This window comes from Lissotriton helveticus, chromosome 1_1 (genome assembly GCF_964261635.1).
Source record: "Lissotriton helveticus chromosome 1_1, aLisHel1.1, whole genome shotgun sequence".
In the NCBI taxonomy this organism is placed as follows: Eukaryota; Metazoa; Chordata; class Amphibia; order Caudata; family Salamandridae; genus Lissotriton; species Lissotriton helveticus.
The window spans coordinates 1736162789-1736186255 of record NC_136057.1 but is presented as its reverse complement, the minus strand read 5'-3'; the positions used below and the strand labels follow the sequence as shown (position 1 = coordinate 1736186255).

General features: G+C 46.7%; 1 protein-coding gene across 2 annotated transcripts in view; it reads left to right on the top strand.

Annotated features, from left to right (window-relative positions):
* Window positions 1-23467, top strand: part of LOC144833910 (intercellular adhesion molecule 1-like) — a 253982-nt gene that overhangs the window by 123876 nt on the left and 106639 nt on the right. Inside the window, exons 3-4 of one of the 2 annotated variants that reach the window (XM_078689199.1) lie at window positions 11349-11624; window positions 22345-22659. In XM_078689199.1, the coding sequence (XP_078545325.1) occupies window positions 11349-11624; window positions 22345-22659 (591 nt within the window). The remainder of the gene's footprint in view (window positions 1-11348; window positions 11625-22344; window positions 22660-23467) is intronic. The other variant, XM_078689200.1, reaches the window with a different exon arrangement.

The following is a 23467-nucleotide window of genomic DNA, read 5'->3' as shown; positions in this document are numbered from 1 at the left end:
TGGACAGACTCCAGCTTCCAGGTGGGGACTTTACTAGAGCGCTTTATTCCCGATCGGCCGGGCGCCATCTTGTGGGCCCGTCCAGGATTGCAGTAACGGTGTGGCGGGCTGCGAGTGTGAGTTTGGGGTGGGAGGATCGATTGACGTTAGCGACACCGCTTTATGCATCCGAACGTTTGGGTGGACTCTGGTCTACCAAGGGTTTCGACCGCTGGGATGTGATTGGGATCTGTAGGGTGGGTGACGTGTACTCGAATGGTTGTGTGAAGTCGTTCCAGGCCCTCCAGGCGGAATATGGTTTGAGTGGTAAGGAATTTTTTCGCTACCTGCAGGTCCGACATGCCCTCGTCTCAGTCTTGGTTCCTGATGAGGCTTTGCCTGACTCTTCCCCCCTCGAGGACCGTATCCTTGATGGGCATCTTCCCGATAGTACTATTTCTCTGATTTACAAGAAGTTGATTAATAATCGGGTGGACTTACTGATCTGACTTCGGGAGGCTTGGGTTCGCGATGGGTTGGAACTGGACGACGAGGATTGGCAATCGGCGCTCTCTTCTCCCAAGGAGGTGGCCATTCCTGCCCGTCTCCGTTTGGTTCAGCTTAAGATTCTTCATCGAGTCTATGTCACTGGTCCGCGTCTGGTTACGATGGGCTTTTCTTCGGATGGGCTATGCAAGCGTGGATGTGGCTTGAGTGCGACTTTTTTGCATATCCTTTGGGAGTGCCCGGTTATAGCTGCTTATTGGACTGCTGTGCTTGAGGTGATGACTGCTGTTACGGAGGTGGCCCTGCGACCGGAGCCTCGCAGATGTCTGTTGAATGTATGGGAACCCACTGAATACTCTGTGGCCCAGACCAGATGGGCTACCCTTGGTTACATGATTGCGAAGCGGGATGTCGCGCAACTCTGGGGCGCTTCCAGGCCCCCTGAGGTCTTGAGGTGGGAGGATAATATGGACTGGTCCATGTTTCGTGAAAAGACGGTTTATGTGGCCAGGGGCAGACCCAGGGCGTGGACGAAGGTTTGGGGCCAGTGGAATGATTATCGTGGGGGTATTTGCACCCCTCCCCTTGAAAACACTGCTGAGATTGTCCTTTCTCCCTAGACTAGAGTTCCCGGAACCTTTCCGTAAGGTTTTTTATACTTCCGGTTCTCCCCGCTGCTCCCCTCCCCCCCCTCCCCGACTTGATTGGAGCCTCCGGGCTCTGGGTGTGTTCTCCTGATCGTGGAACCGTCCCCTCCGCTCTTTGGGCTGACCTTAATTATCGTCCATTCGCCTTTAGTGTTTATGTTTTCTTTTTGTAAAAATAAAAATACGAATTGTTCTGTTATGTCTATAGAGTAACGCTCTGTCCTTGAGCTGTACCTATCCACGGGTGTATATTTTCTTACATGCATTTTGCCTTGTTATTAGCGGCCAGCCCGTGAGGTTGTAGGCCCATTCTTGTACTTTTCTATGCTTACTCCAATAAAGGTTTTGAAAAAAAAAAATAAATAAATAAAACATCATGCTTCATGTCTGTGATTCTAAGCACACTCTATATTCACATGTGCAATTGATATGGGTTAATGATACCTAATATTTAAGGGACACACAACATCTCATTGAGTGATGTGTGCTGCATAAATTGACACAATGATCATTTTATAGATCTTAGGTGGGTTTATTGTCTTTCATGTGGTTTGTTTGGCCCAGCCATCCCTCCATGATGCAGGGGACCTCCAAGGAAGAGTGCCAGGATGACATGTTTTCTCATCACAGCAATTTGGAGCGACGGTCAGGATTCTGGATAATCCTTGACACTGCACATTTTGGCATGTGTCTCATCAAAATCCAGCATGGACACCAAGGGTTGTGCGTTGAAGCTGGGCTTCTGTGCAGAGGTCACCATAAGGGAGACTTACTTCGAACAGTGACAGTGACACAGTGACACACACACACACACACACACACACACCCCCTCTCCCAGGATCCTTGGCCCTGAGGTTCAGTACCGCACTCTCAGGAAGTGCCAAAGTGAAGTTTATTACACCAGGTAACACATTTCGGCAAACTCGCTGTGTTGGTCACACAAGGAGTAAACAGGAAGTGTTCCAATACATAGTCTCATGTAATCACAGAAAAAGGACAAGAATCACATATCTGGCAACACAGTGTTTCTGCGTTGGCCATCTTAAAGCAGTGCAATTCTTAATGACAAACATTTCCAAGAGGGAGCGCTAGGTGGCGCACAACCAATATGACTGCACGTCTGTGAGGCTCGGGCTACTTGGTTCGATTATATTATATTTATCCTCTACCCTTGCTGTGTCATCATGTTATGATTGCCGGGAACCGGTAGTGAGCACTCATCGCTCAATCCGGTGCGAATTTAGCCCGTAACTGAGGCCTGTTGCGGGAGGAGGAGCCTGGTGAAGTCGACAGAGGAGTGTCACTGTAACCTGACTGGAGCTCCGTCCGGCTTAACAGTATGTAGGCATTACAGAAGATTAAAGCATACAAAACCAACAAGTGGTAAGGGGGATTTCCTATATGGGGGGTCGCCAGGGCAACACCGAATCAACCCCTCCTCTCTCCACCAAAGGTCTGGTGTATGTGGTGGCTTGAGTGGGAAAAAAAGGCCAGCCAGGGGAGGAGGAGAGGGGGGGTCACCCGGCTCATCGTGGATTGTTACCTCCTGCCATGTCAAGGGAAACAGAAAAAAAAAGTACAAATAGTGGTGACAGCGGAGGATAAAAACAATAACCGGGCATCAATAAAGTCACTTATCTGGAGTCGGTCACCATCAGTCCATCTGTCGTTTCTGGTCTTTTACACCATCGCCTGCGGGTTCCAAACTCAGAGGGAGGGGGGGCTCTGAGTGGCGAGACCCATCAGGAGAGGCGGAACCGTGGAAAAAACAAAAATGGCTACACAGTGCTACATTCCTACCCGCAGAGGGAAGGGTATCAATCTGTTTGCGGAGAGGGCGATCTGGAGACTCGATCTTCTGATGTATTTCCTGGATAGCGACACTGGATCGATTTAAGGAACTCCTCCACCTGATGCGGGTTAGTAAAGATGTTGAGTGACCCGCAAGCGTGCCGGGTATAGTAGGGCATATTCGATATGCGATTTCCGGAGTTTTTGCTTAACACCCAAAAATTTGCGACAGACCTCCTGCACCGCCACAGTAAAGTCTGGAAAGATATTAAACTCCCCTCCGTCATATTGCAGATACTTGTTTTCTCTGGCCAGCTTCAGAGCGGCATCATGGTCGCGATAATTTAGGAGACGCGCCACGATTGGTCGTGGGGGCCCTCCAGGGGGTGGTCTGGGACCTAGGGAATGGTGCGCCCGTTCCACTATGAACTGGGAGGAGAAGGGATTGTCATCACTGGCGCCCCGTAACAGCCTCTCTAAGTACTCCTCCATGCGGCCCATATTAGTGATTTCTGGAATGCCCATGATTCTGATATTATTGCAGCAGCTGCTGGCCTCCAGGTCCTCATTTTTTGCAGCAATGACTTTAAGTAGTTTGTCCATTTGAGTGACTTGATTCTGCAGCTGCAAGGTAGGGTCCTCATTGTCTGATATGCGTCGCTCTGCTTCTCCCAACTGTCCGTCGTGTTTATCGACCTTCTGGATGAGGAAATCAAGGCGCGTATTCATGGTGTCCATTTTCCCTGACAAGTCCGTCATACCGTGTTGTAGAGCTAGAAGCAGCGACTTGACATCGTCTCCCTGCGCTGAGTCTGCACCAAATCTCCCAAAACTGGAGTTGAGTCATCAGAGTTCGAGCATGTGGCTACCCTCTTGGCGTCAAAGACCAGCTTCGGCTGTCTACCGTCTTGTTTGCCCATGGCTGGCGATGTAACCGCGTATTTTGTCCCAGGCAGGCATCAATGTAACTCTCTCACTGCAGAGTCAATGACTGCAGGAGGGAAGCGATTAGTTGTATCGCCGTAGTTGTGGCTATGCGTTTTCACCCTACCAATAATCGTGGTTCTCCGGATCTCACACCCTGTCCCAGAAGGCTCTCCCGAAAGGCAAGTGAGGTATGGCGTGCAGCTCCTCACCAATCAATGCCCATACGGAGGAGAGTCGTCCAGCGTCACAGTTCTGAAAGAGTAAATGTTCAGTAGGCGTTGCGTGTTTTTCTTTATCCTGAGACGCGTGAACTGAGCAAGCAGCTCCGCGCTAATTCAATGGAGGCTTAGCAGAGGGTGTAAATGCGGCCCCGGAAATGGCGTCTTGATGTAAGCCTATGTAGACAGGCCATTAGTCCCTCATGTGGATCCAGTATGAAGTAGGGAGAGGGGTGTCCAGTGCCACAAACCCAAAGGAGTACTTGTACAGTGGGCGCTGTGTTTATTGCATTATCCTGAGGTAGGCGGACTCAGCAAGCAGCTCCACACCGCTTCAGTGATGGCGTGTAATAAGATGTAGGTGCAACGCTGGAAGTGATGCCTTAATGCAAGCTGATGCCAGCAGGTCGTCAATCCCCTGCGGGGATCCAGAGTTCAGCAGGGGTTGGGCCGTTCGCGCCTGAGGGAGTTAAGAGTGCTCACGGTAATGGCGGCAATCTAGTAAATCACACCTCCGGCACCGTTACTGGTAATGCTTGCTGCAAGGCAGGCGCTTGCACGGGCCACAGACCCCAATCAGCCACTACAAATCCAAACTGGCACCCAGCCCGGGACCGCACACTGTTCGTTAGGCCTGGGGGGAGGAAGACGCGCCTGCTCCTCACCGCGCTGCACTCCCTGCCCGGCAGAGTCTCACAGGGCAATTCACACCTAGGGGGGCCAAGCCGTGCCCCCACCGCACTCACCGCTGCTAATCTGTTGAGGATCCGTTCAGTGGCGGATGCTGCTTTCCCTTCAACTGCATGTAGTTTATTTTCTCCAAAATGTTATCCCCATGTGTCACCCGCCAACTGGGGTCCGATACAGCACGGACTGGCAATCACGTGGGAAGCCGCGGTATTCTAGTAGTCCCCGCAGTTAAACTGGGGTTTAGATGGCAGGGTGATTCCCGGCATGATTGGGGTGCCGTGGTGTGTGGGGGTGGGTGAAGTTTCAGTTGTAATACTTCCACTGTTTCAAAATGATACAGCACTAATTGGATACATCAGTACACAAGGCACGGCTTATAGTACGGTCCTCGCATATGGCATCATACACTCTTCTTTTCCGACATGTATCCCTGAAGATAAATCTACTCACATGGAATGTCAGAGGCCTGGGAGATCCCACAAATGTAGACAGCTTTTATTCTACATATACCAACATCAAATACATATATCCGCACTTCAGGAAACACACACTACCACTCATGGTAAGTCCAGATTTGTAACTAGATGGGCGTCGATAAAGATATTCTCCTCGTACTCTTCATACTCGAGAGGCACGTTACTATTAATTAAAAAAGGCACCTCTTTTGTCTTGGGAGGCTAACTGAGCGATTCCGCGGGTAGATGGGGCACTCTGGGTATGCAGTCCCTCACATTGGTATGTTGCTATGGTCCTAACAGTGATGACGCTGACTACTACATCTGCCTTTTCAGACAGATTCTAAAAGTTGGCTCTACACATATCATATGGGGAGGGGATTTTAATGCAACATTGTGCCCTGCGCTGGATCGTTCTCATCCCCAATCACACTATTACACGCGGATGCAGGAGGCCCTTACCCAGTTGCTCCAGGACCATGGATTAGTTGATACATGGCGACACTGGCACCCTGGGAGGAGGGAAGGCACGTATCACACCACTGCCCGAGCTGCCTGGTCCCGTCTAGACTATTAGTTAGTTACCAGAGGGGTAGCCCCTTGGATAACATCCGTGATGCATATGGCTAGAACATTTTCGGACCACTTGCCCGTGTTCTTGCAGATAACTCTCCCCTGCATTATGGCCCCCGTTAAGTTGGTGACTGGTACCCGAGGCACTCTTATATACAATATTTAAGGCCGAATTGGGAGAAGAGATCTCAGAATTCTTTCGCCGCAATAAGGAGTCGGTGTCTTGTGTGGGTACTCTTTGGGAAGCTTTTAAAGTGACAATCCACGGTTTCTGAATGGCAAAGAGCTTTGGGGTGCTGAGATACAAAAGGCGTAATTTACGTAAACTGGAGGGAAAACTCAAGAAGTTGGAAACAGATATGTGGCAAGACCCAACGGGTGCACAGAGGGCGGACCTTCGGAATAAACTCACCGAATATATAGACACTGCAGAGCGAGAGACCCGGTTTCGGGGGAAACATTTCACTGCATGCGCATACAAAAGCCAACATTTTCTAATTACATATTGGAGATACTGGATGCGGCTGGAACGCGCCATAAGGACGGTCGCGATATTCTCAACACATTCACCTCATACTATGAAACACTGTATACCTCCAAACGCACTGCCCCCCCTGGACTTTGGCCCCTGTCTAAATTACATCACCTTGGTTTGGCTGGGAGACACGCAACAAGAGTTTCTACCTGCACCCTTCGAGGTAGATGAGTTTAAAGAAGCGATTATGCAAATGAAATCCGGTAAGGCCCCGGGGTCTGACGGGCTACCAGTAGACTATTACAAAGCCTACATTGAACAGCTGATTCCCATATTAAGGGAAGTCTATGAGGAATCACTAGAGACTCATCTTTTACAAGCCTCTATGAGAGAAGCTCTTATTATCTCCCCGTTAAAACCTGATAAACCTACAGATTGTTGTGATTCGTATAGACCACTCTCCCTAATTAATACCGATGTGAAGATACTGGCTAAGCTTTTGGCGAATAGACTCAGTCTATTAATGGAGAAATTGGTTTTACCGGATCAAGCGGGTTTTATACCGGGTAGAGCAACATCTCACAATTTGCGTATATTGTTTTCAATTATGCACAATGTTGACCTGCAACTGACAATCCTGGCGGCCTTATTAGACGCCACGAAAGCTTTTGACTCGGCGGAGTGGGACTACCTGTTCACCGTACTGCAGTGCATGGGATTCCCGATCGGGTTTTTATCATTGATCCAGCTACTATATACCTCCCCCGTGGCCAGGGTGCGCATAAATGGACACATTTCCGCCTCCATTAGTCTCACGAGAGGCACTCGTCAAGGATGCCCTCTGTCTTATTTGCTCTTGTAATCGAGCCACTTGCTGTAAGGCTCTGGCAACATCATTCGGAAAAAGCCCTCCAGTGTTTTCTGCACCCCATCTTAGTCTCTTTATATGCAGACGACATCACTTTATATGTAAAAGACCCAATCCATAACCTCAACCCATTGCTGTGCGAATTTATACGATTCGGTGGACTGTCTGGTATCACCATAAATTGGGCTAAATCGCTATTATTTCCACTTACTGTAGCGGCGAAGCCTTTTGCTACCGACTACCCTATAGTCTGGTGTGCTGAACAGGCAAAATATTTAGGGGTGCAGGTTACCAATGATCGTGCAGAGCTCATGCGTAGTAATTATGGATGTGCATTAGAATAGGTCACCAATTGTATTACTAGGTGGATAGCGTTGCCCCTCACAATGGCGGGACGCATCTCGCATATCAAAATGATTATACTTTCCAAATTTCTATATTTTTTTTATACATTCCCCTATACCCTGGGCGACCCTCCTTTGGCATGCTTAGAACAGAGATCATACGACTGGTCTGGGGGGGCAAGCAACCACGGCTATAGTGGGAGATCCTCACTCGGCCATATTCACAAGGGGGATTTGACGTGCCAAATTTCGAGTTGTATTATCTGTGGGCACAAGCACACTTTGCACAGTATTGGTTCCATGCCCCCAGATACACACCTCAGGTTGCAACAGAGCATTGGTTGGCACATCCAATCCCGCTGGACGGAATAATCGCCTCTTCCAAATACTTAAGGTACCAATGCTATATTCTGCTGCACTCCCCCTTACATATCACCCACAGATGCCACTGTTATCCGAAGGAATTTTCTCCAAGGCCAAATCCAAATTCCAGATTCATAGCTGGGGCGACCTTTATCATAATGGTTCCTTTAAGAACATGACACAACTTTTTCCAAAAGCACAATCCTCCTCTATGAATATATTTCTGTATGTCCGGCTGAGAGCGGGTATTCGAGAACACACTCCGTCATACCCCGGAGAACCTCCTACAATGGCACCACTACATAATGTGCTGCGCGCCCATGGTACCTCCCATCTAGTGTCGACTCTATACCATTGCTTATACACAGACATTGAATATAAGCCCTGCCCGGCTCGTGCTAAATGGTGCATGGAACTAGGATGCGATATCACGGACCAGCAATGGGATTACTGCTGCAAGCAGACAGGGCGAATCTCTTCAAACAGCCGACTCCGCATCACACACTATAAATACCTTCATTAAACATATTATACTCATGCCAGACTGCACCGCTACGGCCTACGAGACCAAGCAAGATGTGATAGGTGTATCACAGACGATGCAGATTGCCTTCATTTGGCATGGTCCTGTGGGGTAGTATATGAGTCCTGGCAGCAGATATTTGAAGCCCTGACGCATATGACCCTGCTGGAATTACAGATGTCCCCTGTGCTAGCTATGCTGGGATACACAGAGTTGATCCCAACTGCCCAACGCAAGTTCGTTGATTTTAGCATTTTATTATCCAGACGTAGGGCGGCCTGCAGATGGGGCAGGGGTTGGGCTCCCAAATTTAAGGACTGGCTAGGGGATCTGATCCTGTGGCAAGTACAGTTGAATACATATGTTGAATTGATTCCCGCGCCCTCCAGGCCGCAAGATATATGGGCCCCACTCACTATGTACCTGTTGGAGCACCCACTACCGGTACATGCTAACACAGCTTCAGCACCCACATAAAGTACCTATACCAGCACATGTAATATAAACGCTAATACTCTGGGGATTGAATAGTGTGATAACCAAATGTGTAACCAAATTGTGCCCTATGGATTTTATGCTCATTCTCTCTTCAGGTTGTGGCAATAATTTACCTGATCGATACAAACCATGCTGGGAACGGGCCTTTTGCTGACCATTCTAGTGGCCTACGAAAAACTGATTCAGAGACCGATGCTAATAAGAATACATTTTGCCTATGTAATATGCCCATCTTCTCTTACCATTCGCTGTATTGTCGTGCCTCCACGTATGTACTTGTGCTGGAAATATAATTTGGAAATGTTTGTTATTGCTGAATAAAACACCAATAAAAAAACATTATCAAGAAACATGATTGTTCAAAATTATATACTCCGAACTTAAAACTAAAAAAAAAAAAAATTATATACTCCGATTATATTATTTCTAATCATAATATAACAACATTATGTATGTAGCTGAATGTTGGTGCACATCCTGAAATGTAGAATGAATAATTCACATGAATTGTTGTACTTGGGTACTTCATAATATAAACATATTGCAACCATAATGGAATAATTTCACTATCACGAAGTTCGAATATTTGTACATATACTCCATTTAATACTGTTACCATGTAAATTGAAGAAAACAAGGATGTAAATCCAGACAATATAGAGAGACATAGGGGCCCATTATGATGTCGGGCGGATTGCCTCCGCCAGCCTGGAGGGGGCAATCCGCCCGACATCCACACTCGTCCCCCCCCACCATATTCGTATTAGTATTAGTATTAGGCTGCTTTTCCACCCCGGTCGCCTTGCAAATTTGCAGATACAAAGGTTAGTCAGGATGTTAAGGTAGCGACACAACATTTTAACAATTTAGACATAAATTAATATAATCGCATGGAGCTTAAATCTGGCCAAGTGGATACATGAGACAACTCTACATGTTTAAAAGGAACATGTGTACTCAAGTTAGAAGCAAGTGAAAAAAGTGAAAATAAAGAATATCTGTCTATATTAATTTATGTCTAAATTTTGTTTCAATTGTTAAAATATTGTCTAGCTACATTAACATCCTGACTAACCTTTGAATCTGCAAATTTGTGTCGGTACTCATGTCAGGATTATAACAGTTGATGTGCTTTCTTCATTTTACATGGTAACTGTATTAACTGAAGTACATGTACAAATATTGGGGCTTCGTGAGAGTGAAATTATTCCACTATGGTTGCAATATGTTTATATTATGAAGTACCCGAGTACAACAATTCATGTGAATTATTCATTCTACATTTCAGGACTAGTTTCACAAATCCAAAATAGGATTAGTACTTCAACTGACACGTGTTTCACCCCTGTACGAATTTCTGATGGAGCTTTCTCAAGTTTTGTGCTGAATATAGTCATGGATAGGGCCAAATATCGTCAACAGTACGGCCTGGTCCTAGTGGTGTAATGGCACCACCGGGGCCAAACAGCACAGCACTCCATTTGGCAGAAAGGAGTCCCATTGCTTACTCGCCCACTGTATCTTCGCACAAACATTCGCAATTGACTCTTTTTTACTATATCAACTACTATATTCAACACCAGCCAAAACACCAACTCAAGGCCTTATCAATTTTTACCGAGTTCAACAACAAATTATGCACTTGATAAAACTCTAAGTACTGTCAGAAATCATATATGTGATTGATTATGGTATTCACTTATGTCGGACTACAATTCCCTCAGAGCCAAGGTTAATTGAGTTCTGTATGTAGGTGTGTAACTGAGTTATGGGCATATCCAGTAGTATATACTTAGTACCCCGACCCCCGAGCTCTTTAGACCCGCATATGTGACCAGCATTGGAGAAGGCTCCATACTCTGAAGCCCTTGATTCGTCAAACATGGTTCTGCTAAACAGCTGCACGTGGGCGCCACCGGGGCGCGGCTTAATATTGCTAGCAAAAGCAGTGAAAATTACCCCATGCCATTCGGGTATTTAGGAGGAAGGTGTAGTGCAGCAAAGATCCTTGCACTGACCACGGTAAAGAGTATACTGGTGTGTGGTAATAGTATTCCAGAATGCTGGCCTCTGGATAACAGCCCACAGTTTTTGGGGTACACCATCTCAGTCTTTGGGAAACAGCATCTCGGCCCTTAGTTAACAGCACTCTGTCTGATGGGTAAAAGCATTCCAGCTGGTAGGTAACAGGGGCATCTCGACCAGTGGGTAGCAGCACCTCAGCCGGTGGGTAACAGCAATCTTCCCCGTAGGTAGTAACACTCTTTCCCATTGGTGGCAGCATTAGTGCTCTTGGACAGCAGCATTTTTAAACATTGTTATTACTATTCTTGCAAGTGTTGTTGCTTGTCTGGAGCAGCATTCCTGTCCATGTGTAATAGAGGTGTTGACTTTATCATGGGGATCCTTCTTGCATCTGAACTACAAATTGAAAAGGCCAATGTGTTGATGGCACCTCACGTCTGTTTCATTTCTGTTCTGGTTTTATAGGTTCGGAAGAAGAGCTTTGTGAGGTGACCATTGCAGGCCCGAAACTACAATTTGTGGAGTTTGGATCACCCGTCTTCTGGAACTGTACCGCGACCACGACGTGCGACGTGGTGCCAGGCATGGACTGGGAGACATCACTGACTAAACAAATTAACAGGACCGGGAGGTGGATTACTTTGAGCAGCACCATGGACCAGTGGGCCACGACGCCAGAGTGTTACGCCTTCAGCACTGGGGGCAATGTGTTCACCACTCAAATCGCAGTCGTTGCCTATCGTAAGTCAATCACTGCACTGTGTCAAGAGTATAACCCAATGATTAGACTCTCCGTATGCGAGACACCCAGTCACAAATAATCTACCCTGCCTAAAGCAAAGACATTGGATGAAACGTATAGTTTTGCAGAGTGGGTGAACTTCCATAAAATAGCAGTTCATCTCCCTTGCCCTGCCCCGCTCAGTAATGTACCCTCCGCCGCCCTGGCAGGCTCTAAATGAGTCTTTGTCTTTGACAAGAATGCATACTGGGTTTTTATGACAACTCGGTACACAGTGAAACAATGTTTTTTCTGAGCAGAAGGTGACAAGTCCTTTAGGGGGCTAAGTGCCATCCCACTAGAGAAAATAAATAAATAAATACATACATAAACACATAAATAAATAAAACACCGATAATAAACTTCCTGTGCCACCTATAGCTATATGTAATGTCACAGAGTTGATATACTGAGGCAGGGAGTATGAGCTGGGGCAAGAGGAAGCAAACCAATGCAGGCTGGGTCCATATGGATGTCCAGTTTGTATTTATACATGTTTGTGTTCGTAGCTTTATAGTGAAAACCCAGGTGGGAAACAGGAATCTACTGTGCACCAAGAAAGGATGCTGAAAGGAAGCGGGAAACAGTTAAAGATGCAGTATATCTGCAGTGAGCATTGGACGGCGCCTAGTAGTAGACCCCAGGTGCTGGGTGAACAAGGAATACGGGGTGCTCCTCTAAGCGGTGGGTTTTCATTTCCTTCCTGGAGTGTAGTACTGAAGTGGAACACGTGCCTTTACTCCACGTGCTGCCCCAGTCACCTGCTAGTCTAGCCAGGTGTGCCAGTTCTACTTCCCTTGTAAATAATGCAGCAGGTTGTAGGGTGAAGCTGCTGGTAGTGGCTGGTGGTCTATCAGCGTGGGGCGATGTGGTTGGATTTCGTCAGTTCTTGCAGAGTTGCACGAGGGCATATAAATTAGAAATGTCCGTCTTCCATTTGTTGGAACAGTTATATAGCAATGTTTGGGGAGGTGTGGTTCGGCAGTGACTTTGTAGGCTGTAATTGAAGGAGATGTGACTTCTGATTTGTATGGTAATAGAATATCATGGACTAATATTATTTGGACACAAATATCACATCCTAAATATTACTTGCAAATATAATGCCCGACGGGAGTTAATGATAGTACATCTGCACCAATTGGGGCCATATCTCATAAAACAATGTTAAGGCTTTGATATTTATGCTAGAAGATATTTTTGTTAATATTCTGACTTGTAACTGTTCTGATCTCATCTGATTTGCTCTGATTGATCCAAAACAAACCAGACTATTTCGACACACCTGAAATAGCTATAATTTCGAAACAGGCTACATTCACAGTGATAAGCTTGATATTAACAAGTATTGGTAAAGTCAGTCTCTTTGTTCAATATGCTATCTCATGGAGGGCATGGGCAAGCCGCTGAACGAAATGGCCACGTGGTGCTGAATGTCCGGCAGCCGCTGCCATTTAGTGCACAAATACCGCGATTACAGCTACAGTCCATCACCATCTGACCCCACACGAGGTGGGCATTTTATTGTCCCTGATGGAAGTGGACTCCGAGCTGTGGGGAGGGGAGACTTTTCCAGAGGCGTGCAGATAGGCCTCCTTGTACAGTCTCTCCTCTCAATTTGCGGCCGTGATGGCAGAGCCAGGGGGGTTCAGACCTGTAGGCTGACCCCCTCTACCTCCTGAACTGAATGGAGCTATTCGAGGTGCCTGCGGAACCCCTGCTTCAACTCTGCATTGTTAACCGATTGCCCCTCGCACTTTCTGGGCAGTGGCCCACCTGCATCTTGCATCCACCTCATTGAGTCCTGGCTGTGTTGAGGGGTTCTTTTCCTGTGGCCGATACTTGACTGGCCGGCTGACAGAGTTATCGTGGGCGACTCTGCTGTTCACCCGGGTGATGGCGTTAAGAAGACAGAATCTGGGAACGTTGAGGTGTGGAGGAGGTACTGCGGACATCACCCGTGATTTATCCTGAGGAAAGTTTCCATGGAGGTCACGCGGCGATAGGGGCCAGAGCGAGCCTGGAGACGTGACGGACTAGCTTGCCTACCTCCTTCACCTCCTCCGCTTGCCATCACTCCCCCCTCCTAATTTTCTGTACGCTGGGGCACAAAGTACTCCCTGGGTCTGGATGGGAGCTACTGCCACCTACTGGTCCCCAGGTTCTTTGACGTTCACAAGTGAACATGCTGCATCTTGGGGTTCATTTCAACATTCTGCAGTGGTCTGGATCTCGGAATGGGGCCCAACTGTGTTCTCTCCCTTGTTATGGGTGCCCTTGCTTTCTGACCTGCCTCTCGGATGCCCACTGCTGGCTGGATGTTGTTCTCCACACCCCAGGCATACGACCATTGGCTTCAATGCCGGTCCTTAGCGTACCTGCGTCCAACTTCATCAATCGCGCCACAACTCATTTGCTAGCTCCTGGGCCTGGAGTCTCCCACATTGAGGCCTTACAATCAACCCTGCCTAACGCCCCCTAGTTATCACTTGGTATTGGTGCTTATTGAACTGCTGGCTACCTATCTGGAGGCTCTCTCATCAAACCAGTGCCATCATGCGTTTCATCCAGCAGCAATGAGACATGTTTCTGGTTAGAGGCCTCCTACCACCATGTGCATCTCCATATATATCATGACCTATGCCATCCATGGCCTGCTCTTTGCTGCCTCACTGGGGTGAACCAACACCAATACCTGGAATTTTGATCTTCCTCCACCCGCCCTGCCAGGAGATCTCTACCGTTGCCATTCCCTAGCCCCCCAAGGCTAGCTACATGACTTTCCCATACATCGCTGGTCACCGTGGGTACTGCTGGTGGCTATCTCTGCACAATTTGCCATTCGTTCATCTGGGTCGGCCTTCCCCCTCCCCCTACTTCACTCTAAAGGCTATGGTTTATGATGATCCCAAACAGAAGCATCTCAATTTTGAGAAGCAAAAGTCCACGTACCCCGCTCCATCTCCACAGATCTCGGACGTTAGCACCACCTGCGGCACTGGATCAGACCCGCTAACCAGCACAGATGCCATCATGGGCGCATTGAGAGCAGCCTTCAGGGCCATTGATGGCCAATTTGACACTCTGGCCAGGAGATTGAACACATTTGGTGAATGTCTAGACCGCCACACAAAATAGACTGGAGGCTACCGAGGGGAGAGTGTTGGACCTGGAAGATGTAATTGCACAATCCATGAAATGACTAGAAAGAATGGAAAAACTGCTCAAATCAGTGGCCATGAAGAATGAAGATCTGGAGGCGTGGGGTAGGTGCAATAATCTACTCATATTGGGGGTACCTGAATCTACCAATACTGGCTGCCTCGATCTATTTGTTGAAGGACTGTTGACTGATCTGTTTGGCAAGCAACACTTTACCTCAATGTTTAGGGTGGAACTGACTCATCACTTGCTGAGACCGCACCCTAATCGTGGCTGCCCCCCGTGGTCTCTGATTGCCCGCCTACTGAACTTCAGGGACTGCGACATAGCCCTACGCCTTGCTCAAGAACAGGGTCCCTTACAGTGGCAGAGCTTTACCATCTCTTTGTTTCCTGAATATACCGCTGTGGTCCAAGAGGCATGCTGCAAGTTTACAAGCATCAAGTCCACACTTCGAAAACTAGGTTCTCGCAATGGTATGCTGTACCCGGTGCACCTCAGGATGGAGATCAATGGTAAGCTGCATTTCTTTCACACCCCAGCTGACATTCAGGCGTTTTGCAAAGAACATTCTGCTGAACGCTCCTCTTCCTGTCGCTCCACTCTGGACAGATCTCGTTCTGAAAGTTATTTTTCTGATGTTCACATAAGGTTGTGGCATTATCTGCGCTGTCACCAGCCCTAAAAAGTAATTTACCAATATCTCTGACCAGCATGCCATGCTGTTTTCAAAGTGCAAGTGGTTTCACTTCACTGCATCTTGCACACTGTGGAAGAGCATTAGACGTCACAACCTTTAAGAGAGGGATCAATTGTGCCACTCTGGGTTTTTGTATGGATGTCCACGGATCACACTTCAATCTTATAGGGATGCGCAACCGACAATGTAAATCTCGCCTTCCAATCCATACACTACTCCTATAATGCATGGGTGTCTGTCGTGGCGTTGCACCCCCCAAGTTGTACACATGATTTATGCTAATTGTATGGTTATTTTATGTTTTTGGGGGGGTGGATTCTAGGGGTCGGTACTGGGCCCTGGTGTGCCTGGTTTGGGGTTCTTGGTAACGGTCACAATATTCCTTGTTGTTTTCTTCAGTCCCACTCTACACATAGTGGCTGCTCTCTATACTTCTTTTCCAGCTCCAGTTGTCATACCTGATGGTCCGTGCACATCCTCCTGAGTCCAACTACCTCCCTCTCACCCTCCTGTCTTGGAATATCAGGGGTCATAATGATCGCCGCCAAGTCAAACAGGTCTTACAATATCTTACCCGTCATGTTGTGCACATTATTTTTCTTCAAGAGATGCACCTTCCTCCTGGGAAAGTACACACATAAGCATCCCCTTGGGGTACGCACCGTTTCCTTCCCAAAGACAGTTCCTACTCTAGCGGGATTTGTACTCTTGTTTACAAGAGTGTACTGTTCAAGCACATCACCACAATTGCAGATGATGCCGCCCGGTATGTCCTAGTCTCTGGTACTCTAAGGGGGGGCACTCTAGTGCACGCTTCTAATGTAAATTCTCTGAGTCTTTTCAGTCCCTTTCCACCCAATTTGGATGGCTGGATGTTGACCACCTTATTATAGCTGGAGACTTCTCTATTGACACCACCACGTCAACACTCACCACCAAACCTAGATCACTCTGAGTTGTACATGACATTAGTGATACATACATATTCCTCGGCGCCTGGTTCTTGAAAAGCTGGGGTTCAGACACTACTTATCCCCACACAACACTTGGTAATGCATTGACTATTGCCTTATATCTGCCACACTTAGCCCTTGGTTGCTTTCCACACAACATCTCACTCTTTTACCCTATCCAATCACTCTCTTGGTTCTTTTTAGCATTCCTTTCGGTGGCGATCGGGTCAGACAGTAGCATTTCCCCACTTTCGTGCTTCAGGACCAACTGTTTTGTTCAGAGCTGCGTACTGCAGTCCTGTAATATTTAAGGCTTACTGAGGGCATGGTGGCCTCCCCGGCCACCCTTTGGGAGGCTTTCAAGGCCAATATCAGGGGTATTTTCATCTCTAAGCACTCTGGGGTGCTCAAGGATATACGCAGGTGGTTCAAACGCCTTGAGGGGGAACTGACTGATCTGGATCTTCGAACTGCATTTAGCAAAGACAGACCTTGCCCATGAACCAGTACTTCTCTACTGACTGTGTATAGAGACTTCGGCTGAGAGAGAGATCCTCTACCCCAGTAAACATGCTTGCTCATGCAGGTATGGTGAGTGTGAATGCCCTGGTGTACTTTAGCCCATTACCTTCGCCCCCGAGGGGGGACTCCTACATCACTGAGAGTAGAAGGGGCATGCATGTTACCTCTAACAAGTGTATCCTGGACTCACTACTCCAGTACTACATCTGTCTTTTTACTACCAATTTGTCTTGGGATACCATGGCCAAAGCGGTGAACCTTGATGAGGTGGCTATAGTTTGGCTCTCTAATTCCTAATGTTAATTTCTACACAAAGCTTTATACTGTGAGGAAATCATACAGGCCATAGACTCATCTGACTGCTCCAAGGTCCCTGGTCTTGATGGTAATACTGGAGAGTTATACAAACATTTTAAACATATATTTGCGCCGCGCCTGCTTGTGGTATACGAGAAATCTGTCCAAGTAGGCGCTCTACCACCGTCGATGCGAGAGGCTGTAGTCACTCTTCTTTCTAAACCTGGTACGGATCCCTGAGTTTGCGGCTCATACAGACCCTTGTCCTTCCTCAATCTAGATAACAAAATATTGCCATAAGTTCTCTCCAACCGTCTCTCCATACTGACAGAACAAATCATCTCTCCTGCGCAGTTGGGATTCTTTCCCCACCGCACAAAATTGCTGAACTTACGGGCAGTGTTCTCCTTACTACATAGAATATCTTCAGATATCCCAGCCATGATAGCTCTATTAGACCCTGAAAAAGCGTTTATCTCCTTGGAATAGCCTTTTCTCTGTGCTGTACTAAAAAAATGGGTGTACCCCTGGGTTTATCCTCCTTGATCAACCGCCTTTATACGCACCCTACCGTACGCCTCAGGGTTAATGGCTTAATCACAGAGCCATTTCCCGTAATGAGAGGTACCTGTCAGGGATGCCCACTTTCACCACTGCTATTCATTACAGCAATGGACCCTACGGTCCATCATCTACACATTCACCACCTATATGCGGTTTTCAATTAAAAAATGGCCCTCGACTTATCTTCCTCTACACAGATGTTATATTATTTTTATCCGTTTCCCAGAGGAGAACGTAACTCCAATTCTGCACAAACTGATGTGATTTGGGATCAACTTTGGGCTTCGGATCAATTGGTCCAAGTCTGAATTTTTTTCCCATCACCCCTACCACAAAGCAGACATTGGGTGATTACCCACTACTTGGTGTGACGGACTGGTTAAATATCTCAGCATCATACTCCATCCTGACAGGGAGCAGGTGGCGTGACTGAACTAAGGTCCCGCTATTGATTTACTATCGACTCAAATTGATGAGTGGATTTGGCTACCTCTTTCATTAGCAGGCAGGATTGCGATTATAAAAATGGTGATCCTGCCCCACTTCCTATACTTGTTCCTTAACATTCCCATGCCACTTACAAATTTGTTCTTTTTAACACTTCAAGGCCTACTCCTTAAACTTTTCTGGGCCGGTCGGCATCCGCGTGTCAGGACACATTGGTGATCCCTTCTAAGTGGGGCAGGTTTGATGTGCCTCATTTTCAGCTACATTATTTGGCCGCACTGTGCCAATATACCCACCATTGACATCATGCTAATGCCAGATTACTATACATCAAACCGGAGATGGAGCTTTCTGCACCCACTCCTCTAGCGTCCATCCTACCAAAAGGGATTCCTTTGAACCGCAAGAATGTTCAAACACAGTCCACCACCTGCTGGGCATGGAGGAAACTCCCATGACTTTTAGGTGGAACCCTTCTTCACTGGCCTTGACACTGACAGATAGCCCCTGGCTGCCCATTACCTGTGAAACATTAGAAAAGCGTACCCTGTCACAACACGGTCTGCACACTTTTGGGGATCCATTCCCGGAGGGGTATATGCTAACGCACTCCACGGACCTGCGCTTCAATGACGCCAATGGACCATTTTATTATGCACCGCATCCACAACATCCTGTGAGCTATACCACCTCTAGCACAAGACAAGTTCCCCCCTAACATTAGTGATTAGTGATTCAGATGGAGTGAGACTAGTGTCCAGACTTTATCGAGCTTGTGTTGCATTGGTCCCATTACATGATGCAAAACTCATATAGACTTGGAAACGGGACCTCGGTAGGCCCCTTACAGATAAGATGTAGGATGCATGCTGTGCACATTCCTGAATGGTGGTGCCCAATCATTGTCACAAACTTCTGTTCTGTGCTTTATGTTCTTGTGACGCACATGCATTACTCCAGCTAATCAAAGCAAGTATGATAAAACACACTCCTCCAATTTTACGAAATGCCTTCTTCCAAGAGCATACTTTCTCGACATGTTTTGGTCCTGTAGATTTGTAGCAACTTACTGGGGTGAGATCTTCTCCAAGTTAACGCAAATGCGGAAGATTGACCTGGAAATAGAACTGCTACTCACCCTATTGGGATATGTTTCAGACCTTCCCAAAAACATGGTGTAGGTGGGTGGGCACTACACTGGGGTAGGTAACATCCCTGCCGCTGCCAAATGGCTCCCCAGCATGGCGTACTGCAACACTACCAGTGAGATATATGCAACTCTTCAAACTCCAACCTCTGGATCAAAAGATAATTGGCAATCACTATGAGATTATTTACTAGCAAATGCAGATCAGTCCCAGGGAGTCAGCTGAGCTTTATCCACCCACCCGCTGTCACCCAATGATATGCTATTTGGTAGTCAGCCCTGAGCCCCTTCACTGATCACCACTACACATACACCAAGCACAGGTAGGATTGGAGAGACTGTTCTACATGATCCACTGTCCCTCCCTCACTATCAGTCCACCCTCCCCTTCATCACCCCCCCAATAATCATCACTATTTACTGGAGAGCAATTTTAAACTCTTGCTTCTTATGCCCCCCACTAAGATAATCTACCCCAAACAAACTTTCCATCCCTTTAGAGCAAAAAAGTTAACCTTTTTTATTTGTCTGTTCTTGCAACGTTTCCCTACCTATTGCAAATTTGAGGGCATATGGTGAATGCAGTTTATCATTCCTTGACGATTACCTATATTTATGCTAATGGTACTTACCTCCTTGTTCTCATTGCTCTCTATAATGCTGCTAATCTTCCCAAGGAGGGACAGCGGCTTGGTAGGTCCAGCATACAGGCCCCAGGTAGCTATGACAAAAGCAAGAGTATGCAGTTCCTAAGGAGGACAGTGGAAAGGGAGGAGAGGTGTTCGCAAGGAAAAGAAAAGGGGGAGTAGCTCCAGTTAGGAGCAAGAGCCCTCACACACCTCGAAGGGTGTCTTGCTTCATCATCTGGCAGCTCCTCTTTGGGCCGGAGCTGCAATGCCCAACGCGCCCCGCAGGGGGGCTCTTTGCAAGATATCTTCTCTGGTTGCCGACGTGAAGCTGAAAGGTGGTGTTGGGGCGTATGTGTAGTGAGTTGCTAGGCACACTATATGTGTAAGAACTGTGCTAAATAACGTCAACAATAGTGTGCAATTCATATTGTCTGATTGTGAATTTTAATACACAGACTGTTTAATTGCCTCAAATATTCTTGTTTGTCCCCTTCCTAAGTGTGCTAGTTAGACATCGGCTGGTGTCCTGCTGTTATCACACTGGATCTTTTGTATATTTTATTCATCTGAAATTAAAACTGTCCGGCAGGACAATGAATTTGGGGCCAGATGTAGGTGGCCAATTACCGGTCGGTAACGGCCGAATTCGGCCTTTTCCGACCGGTAATTGGATTTTGAGATGTAGGGCCCTTAATTTTACAGAATCTGTAAATTTACCGATTCGGTAAATTTACCGATTCTGTAAAATACCGAATCGGTATTTTTACCGATTCGGTAAATCTCAGATGTAGGTGGGACTCTTCTGAGTCCCAAAGGCCCTACAAATTTGGTATTTTACCACACAATCCTATTATGTGTTAAAATACCGAATTCAGGTGTGCATGCACATGTGTGCATGCACACCTAGCCATGTGACAGACAGACATGCCCTTAGGGCATGTCTGTGTGCCACATGGCGCACATGCCTATTTTTGGGGTGACAGAGGGTGTCAAAGTGACACCCCCTGCACCCTTGCAGAATTCGGTATTTACCAATTCGGTAATTACCGAATCGGTATTTCCCATTCTTTCCTATGGGCTTCACAGCCCATAGGAATCAATAGGGAATACCGATTCGGTATTTACCGAATCGGTAAATACCGAATTTTAACGATTCGATATTTCCACATCTGGAAATACCTACATCTCCCCCCTTCATATTTACCGATTCATAAATACCGAATCGGTAAAATTCGGTATTTATGAATCGGTAAATATCATTTACCTACATCTAGCCCATAGTGTCTATTTAGCCTATATTTATTTTTTGAAAATTTAAATTGTCTAGGGACCACTGTCCTGTGCAAAGATATAACTCCCTAAGGTCCCTAGCATATTGCTTCCTTGGGTTCCCTTGTGCCATAAAATGTGATGACGTTGTAAATGGGCCGCAACTTTTACGCTGCTGCTGCATCACAAAAGTGACGCAACAGCGGCGCAAAATTGACGCAAGGGGGTTGTAAATCTGCCCCTTGTACTTTTTCTGTGCAGGCATGAAAAGTGCTAAGGGGCAGATTTACAAGAAAGTGATGCATCTGTAAAGATGCGTCACATTCCCTGCGCCACCCTGAGAAACCCTTGCGCCACTATGGATGCGCCGCAATATGGCGCACTATGTCGCAAGGATTGACAGATGCGTCAGAAATTCTGATGCATCTGTTGACGCAAAAGTCACGCATTGCTGGAGTCGTGTCGCAAGCACGATGCAACTCCAGCAATGCAGGAGGAGGCCTATCCTCATTGTGCTGCGTCACTCCTTACGCCTGCTTTAAGCAGGCGTAAGAATTTGACGCAGGGGCATCCTAGAAGTGGCGCAGGGAAATCTTGTAGATTTCCCTGCGTCACATCTGCAAGGCTTTTTTGCGTTGGAACGCCCACCCTGCATACATTATACCTGACGCAAGTACAATGTGACGCAGGGCTTTACAACGTGACGCATCTCCCTAGATGTGTCACGTTGTAAATGGGCTGCATTTTTACGCTGCTGCGTCACAAAAAGTGACGCAACGGCGGCGCAAAAATGACGCAAGGAGCTTGTAAATCTGCCCCTATGTTTTGACAATGTCACGGTTCGGGGTCTGTTTATTTGTTTTTTACATTCCTATGATAACTTTGAATAAAAGTACATTTAAAAAATAAAATTGCAAAGTAATTAGTTTGTGCTACGACACCTTCCCTTGCTTACAACGGTAAAATGTGTTTTGTTTTCTGACCCTCTAGTGCCTCCTGAGGATGTAAGGATTAACATTCCCCAGGGAATGGAGGTGAGCCGGTCCTATGAACTCATATGTGATGTTAAACACATTGCGCCGGAGCGAAATCTCGTCGTGTTTATCAAACGAGGAAATGAGACGCTGCATAGAGAGACGTATGGAAGTGACCACACCAAGGGAAGCACCAATGTCACCGTATCCTATCGCATCACGGCACAGAGAGAGGACCACGAGGCCGAGTACACCTGCCTGGCTCAGCTCGACCTGAGGCCCAACGGGAAGCTCTTCGAGAGGTCCTCAAATACAACAGTCCGTGTTATGAGTAAGTGAACAAAACCCATGTGACTGCACAAAAGGCCTTTTCTGGTCAATCACATATCGTTGTGCGTTCAAAGAACGCGGTAAAAACTGTGCTTTACTTAATATCTTTTTACATAAGTGTGAATCCCGAAAAAGCCAAACATCTTCTAAGATCACAAGTCAGGAAGTGAAAAACATGTATAGTCTGTAAACTGTCCAAAATGTAGTGAAGTCATAATATCCCCTTCAGAGATCTTCTTAGTGTGAATTCAATATGTCAATACCTCTTTGTTGCATGTTTCAACCATAGTTTCAAAAAATCATTTGCTAGTGACCAGGCGAATGTGCTATTCTAAATCCATCCTTAGAAATTTGAGAGGAAGTTATTTTCTGTGGGCTTTGCTGGGTGTTTACGGATCGATATTGTATAGTCAAGATTTCAGTAGTGGAGGTGTTTTTGTGTTATTGTGCATTGATACAGTTTAAAATATCACTGCAATCTGAGTTGTCTAAACATATACAACTGTTAGTTTTGATCCTTGCAGCATCTCCCTGAAGTATGTGTTATTTATTTGTGGATTTCTGATCTACCGTTGGCATGTTGAGTGCTATTACAATAGGTTTGTGAAGGCTCTTGTGCTCTAGAAGCTCATTTAAATGACATTTAGATTAATACATTGGTAGAATACAGAGGATATCTAGTAAGTGATTTGCCTTCTAATTGTGCTAACTGCCATGAAAGTCTGACACAACCACAGTTTTAATGCAAAAAGAACAATTGATGGACAGAATGCAGAACAATGTCATACATTCACCCCAGTACAGAGATC